This window comes from Genypterus blacodes, unplaced genomic scaffold, assembly GCF_046128005.1.
Source record: "Genypterus blacodes isolate CSIRO-AG114 ecotype Tasmania unplaced genomic scaffold, CSIRO-AGI_Gbla_v1 ptg000134l_1, whole genome shotgun sequence".
Classification (NCBI taxonomy): Eukaryota; Metazoa; Chordata; class Actinopteri; order Ophidiiformes; family Ophidiidae; genus Genypterus; species Genypterus blacodes.
Genome location: NW_027466936.1, coordinates 147,501 through 152,500, shown reverse-complemented (window position 1 = coordinate 152,500; position 5,000 = coordinate 147,501). Strand labels below are relative to the sequence as shown.

General features: G+C 46.3%; 1 protein-coding gene across 1 annotated transcript in view; it reads left to right on the top strand.

The window, feature by feature from the left end:
- The first annotated feature begins 4,366 nt into the window (after positions 1 to 4,366).
- The window catches only part of LOC143011514 (semaphorin-6D-like), a 17,132-nt gene continuing 16,498 nt past the window's right edge, over positions 4,367 to 5,000 (top strand). The window contains exon 1 of the mRNA XM_076164410.1: positions 4,367 to 5,000. This exon is cut by the window's right edge and continues 52 nt beyond it. Within this exon, the coding sequence (XP_076020525.1) occupies positions 4,908 to 5,000 (93 nt within the window). The 5' untranslated portion in view covers positions 4,367 to 4,907.

Sequence of the window (5,000 nt, the reverse complement as noted above, 5' to 3'; positions counted from 1 at the left end):
TTGAAAACACTGTCTGTGGAGATTTGGTTGATTGACAAATTGAGAGCTCCAAAGCAGTGCTGTGGTGTGTTGATCTCATGTCACTGTGACTGAAGTTCAGAAAGAGTTTAGGCTGACAAACACTGACACAGTGCATTATGGGTAAGATCAGTGTGTGAAAGTGCTGTGAGCATCAGTGAGGAATGCTGGGAAAGTTTAGGACAGGAACAAAGTTTATCAACTCTGATAGGAAAAAAACACAAGGAACAGCATTCCTGCATGACACACACACACACACACACACACACACACACACACACACACACACACACACACACACACACACAAACAAACATATGCACTTATTTTCCTCTCTCTCTTTCTCCTCAGACTTCCTGCCTTCCTCTCCAGCTCTCCCTCTCTCTGTCTCTCTCTCTCTCCTTCTTTTTCTCTCTTTTCCTTCTCGTTCTTCTTCCTTCCTTTCTATACTTTCTTTCTCTCCCTACCCCTCCCCTGCTTATGGTTGCCAGGTGATTCTGCCTGGTTGCTATGGTGGCTGCTTGTTGTCGGTGTGGTAAACACAAACAGGAGTGTGATTCAGTCCAGCGTACAGTGTTCAGTGTGCACGATGATGCTCCATGCGTCTCTTGGCCACATGGTTTCTATCTTAACAGATGCTCCGTGTGTGTGTGTGTGTGTGTGTGTGTGTGTGTGTGTGTGTGTGTGTGTGTGTGTGTGTGTGTGTGTGTGTGTGTGTGTGTGTGTGTGTGTGTGTGTGTGTGTGCGTGCCACCTGCATATTTCTTGTTCTACTGAGGTCGTCCTGGCAGTCAGCATCTCATATAATACATGTTTGGGCGTTTCTATATCAGGAGAGCTGCAGAAACATCTCCAGTGCAGATTGTTGAGTCCGTCCTTATTTAGCAGCGCCAAGTTTCCTTCTGCTGTTGTCTTTATGTATCTGTCTCTAATCATGTTTACAGTGAAAGAGGATGAAATGACTCCAGACACTCAACACTGTGGTGACAATGATTCTTCCCCCAATGAGCTGCCAGCAAAGCTAAATGAGTAACACACACACACACACACACACACACACACACACACACACACACACACACACACACACACACACACACACACACACAGTGCTCCCCTGACATTCACTGTGTTGTTGTCAGTGATCTGTCTCTGTTAGCTGCTGTTCTGAGCCCGAGGATCAGCTTGTTAGTCTGAGGGATGTGGCCCTGCACCAAATGTCGTGTGTGTGTGTGTGTGTGTGTGTGTGTGTGTGTGTGTGTGTGTGTGTGTGTGTGTGTGTGTGTGTGTGTGTGTGTGTGTGTGTGTGTGTGTGTGTGTGTGTGTGTGTGTGTGTGTGTGTGTGTGTGTGTGTGTGTGTGTGTGTGTGTGTGTGTCTGCATATTTCTTGTTCTACTGAGGTCATCCTTGCAGTCAGCATCTCATATAATACATGTTTGGGCATTTCTTTATCAGGAGAGCTGCAGAAACATCTCCAGTGCAGATTGTTGAGTCTGTCCTTATTTAGTGTCTGTCAGTGTGTAGATGTGTGTAGATGTGTGTGCGTCTCTTCAGGTCTGGAGGCTTCTGAGTGGACCCTCATGGATCCAGGATGTTACTTGTTGTACAGATCATGTTGTTAACTCTCTGCTTGGACGCTTTGCTCCAAAGCTCCCAGGAGGCTCGTCAACTTGATTTGGATGATGTCATCACTCATCAGCATAGAATTAAACAAGAGGAACGCCAAAATGTTTACAGATGATTTAATGAATCTCGCCACACACACACACACACACACACACACACACACACACACACACACACACACACACACACACACACACACACACACACACACACACACACACACACTCCTGGTCCTGCATGGTGGCCCAAAGCATTCAGCACCTCTCTGCTGTCTGTCCCTCCTCTCCCTCCTGCTCTCACTCACTCACAGGTTATTAATAACCTCAGACTTAAAGCTACAGCTCCATTGGTCGCCTTTGGACTTCCTGGACAGGTATAATTGGCTACAGGGAGGAGCATCTCCATGGAAACCCAGAGAGAGATTTTTTTCTCTCCTTTACAGCTTTTCTCCAAATTGAGAACGAATGTCACTTTGAAAGTTTTGCCATAATTTATAAGATTATACTCAACCATCATGATACACTCATCAACAATACAATGATCACACACACACACACACACACACACACAGACACACACACAGACACACACACACACACACACACACACACACACACACATACACACACACACACACCACACACACTCCATTGCTCCACACAGGGACGACAGGATGGATCTAGGGGGCCTGCTGCCTGGAGTGGTTGCCCACGGCAACAACCTCCCCAGACTGACACACACACGCACACGCGCACACACACAGGCTGTCCCATTGGCAATTGTCAATTAGTGCGAGAAGCTTCTTTCTTTCCTTGCAGTATGTTAACATATAAACAGTTTGATTATTATGGACACACACACACACACACACACACACAGGATTCTAACCAATATATATGTATATATATAAATATATATAAATATATACATGCTGTTTGAGAGTAAGAACAGGGGTATTATATATATAATATATATATAATATATATTTATATAATATATATATAGATATTATATATATATATATATCTATATATATAATATATATATAATATAAATTGATATATATATATATAATATATATATTATATATATATATATATAATATTCAATATATATATATATATATATATATAATACCCCTGTTCTTACCCTCAAACAGCATGTTACCGTAGAAACAGATGCTCTGAAACACACAAACACACACACACATAATCTGCGGCGTGTGTGTGTGTGTGTGTGTGTGTGTGTGTGTGTATCCGTTGTAATCCTCAATCCTTTGTTTCTCCTGCTGGGAGATTGATGTCGCAGTCTGAAGCTTGCCTTGGTGTGTGTGTGTGTGTGTGTGTGTGTGTGTGTGTGTGTGTGTGTGTGTGTGTGTGTGTGTGTGTGTGTGTGTGTGTGTGTGTGTGTGTGTGTGTGTGTGTGTGTGTGTGTAAACTAAAGCAGAGAAGAAGAGCTTCTCAGGCAGATCAGACGTCTTCACACTCAGATCCTCTCTGCACCATCTGGCTCAGCCCCCCTCCACCAATCAGCTTCTGTGTTTGACCTGTCTGACCTTGATCCTGTGACCCCAAGACAACAGAAAACAGGGCTGAGCGTGTGTGTGTGGGGGGAACCATCTGCTTTGACCTTCAGGCCACAGAGACATGTTTATGTTTTTTGAATGTTTACTTCCTGTGCGTGTTTGGAGGAGGAGCTTCCACACTCAATGAGTTCATGGTGAAGGTTCCTCAGGTTCAGCCTGTAGACTCCAGGTGTCAAGAGGTCCATGTGGGTCCATGTGGGTCCATGTGGGTCCATGTGGGTCCATATGGGTCTATGTGGGTCTATGTGAGTACATGTGAGTCCATATGGGTCTATGTGGGTCTATGTGAGTACATGTGAGTCCATGTGAGTCCATGTGGGTCCATGTGGGTCCATGTGGGTCCATGTTAATCCATGTGGGTCCATGTGGGTCCATGTGAGTCCATGTGGGTCTATGTGGGTCCATGTGAGTCCATGTGGGTCTATGTGGGTCCATGTGAGTCCATGTGGGTCTATGTGGGTCCGTGTGAGTCCATGTGAGTCCATGTGAGTCCATGTGGGTCCATGTGGGTCCATTTGAGTCTATGTGGGTCCATGTGAGTCCATGTGGGTCCATGGAGGAGCACTGGAGACCCTTGATGCACCTGTCAAACCACTCACCTTCTCAATAGCATGTGAACATGGAATGACTTGTCAGAAATTGCGCCACCTGGAGTTCATGTGGCCTACGTCACTCAGTGTGCACTGTAGTGTCTGTTATCTTTGGTGTGTGTTATCTTTGGTGTGTGTCTTCCCTCGTTGGGAAGCTCGCCTCTAATTGGACGGTGCCCTGGTTAATGCTCTGGGAAAGGTTAGCTCATGTAGCAGGCGCTAAGAAACGGCTCAGCATGACACATTTAGCTTCATCAAGGAGACGGAGGAGGAAGGAACTCATGACTCCTCCTACTAAAGCTAAATTAGGATTTTCTAGTAGGAGGTCATTGGAGGTTGAGCTGTCAGTCACAGCAGAATCAACTCCTGATGAACACACAAGACACACACACACACACACACACACACACAGCTTACTGGTTTCCCACTGTGCTGCTTCCTCTGGAGAGACACGGACACTGATTGATGTCCAGATGTTTGGTTGATGTTTCAGCTCTGAGCTGCAGATGTGATGTCATTCATCCCATTTGGTGTCAGTTTCCTTCTCTTTGTCATTCCCTCCTCCTCCCCCTCCTCCTCCTCTGGTGGCTCTGGATGAACGTCAGGACGGTTTGAGGGTCCAGCTTCATCATGAAGGCTGGATGAAGGAACATGGAATCTGTTCATCTTCATCGTGTTCAAACATCAAAATTACCTAGCAACCAGCAGAACACCGTAGCAACCACCTGTTCAGATAACCATAGCAATGACCACCAACACCTTAGAAACCAGCCAGAACATTGTATCCTAGCAACCACAGACTGTGCAGATGGGCTAAGATGGGCCCAGAGCTGCTTCCTCTTCATCTTCATCTCCTCTCTTTGTTTCATCATGTGTCCTGAAGTGACAAAGCAAAAAGAAGAGGATGAAGGTGAACTCCTCCTCCTCTTCACCTCTCCCTCCTTCTGTCTCACAACCTGACCCTCCACCTCCTCCTCTCCCTCCTGGCTAAGCAGACAGAAGGCGGTGTTCATCCTCTCCTTGTTTCCTTCTACTCTTCTGTCCCAATGGCCTGCTGACATCACCGCCCCCACACAGTCCTGCTGTCAGATGGCCCGTCAGGATCGGCTGCCGCCGTGGCGCCCGACGCCGGTGCTGCTAGCCCTCACTTCCTGTTTCCTGTCATTCCGTGCATTGGCTTCG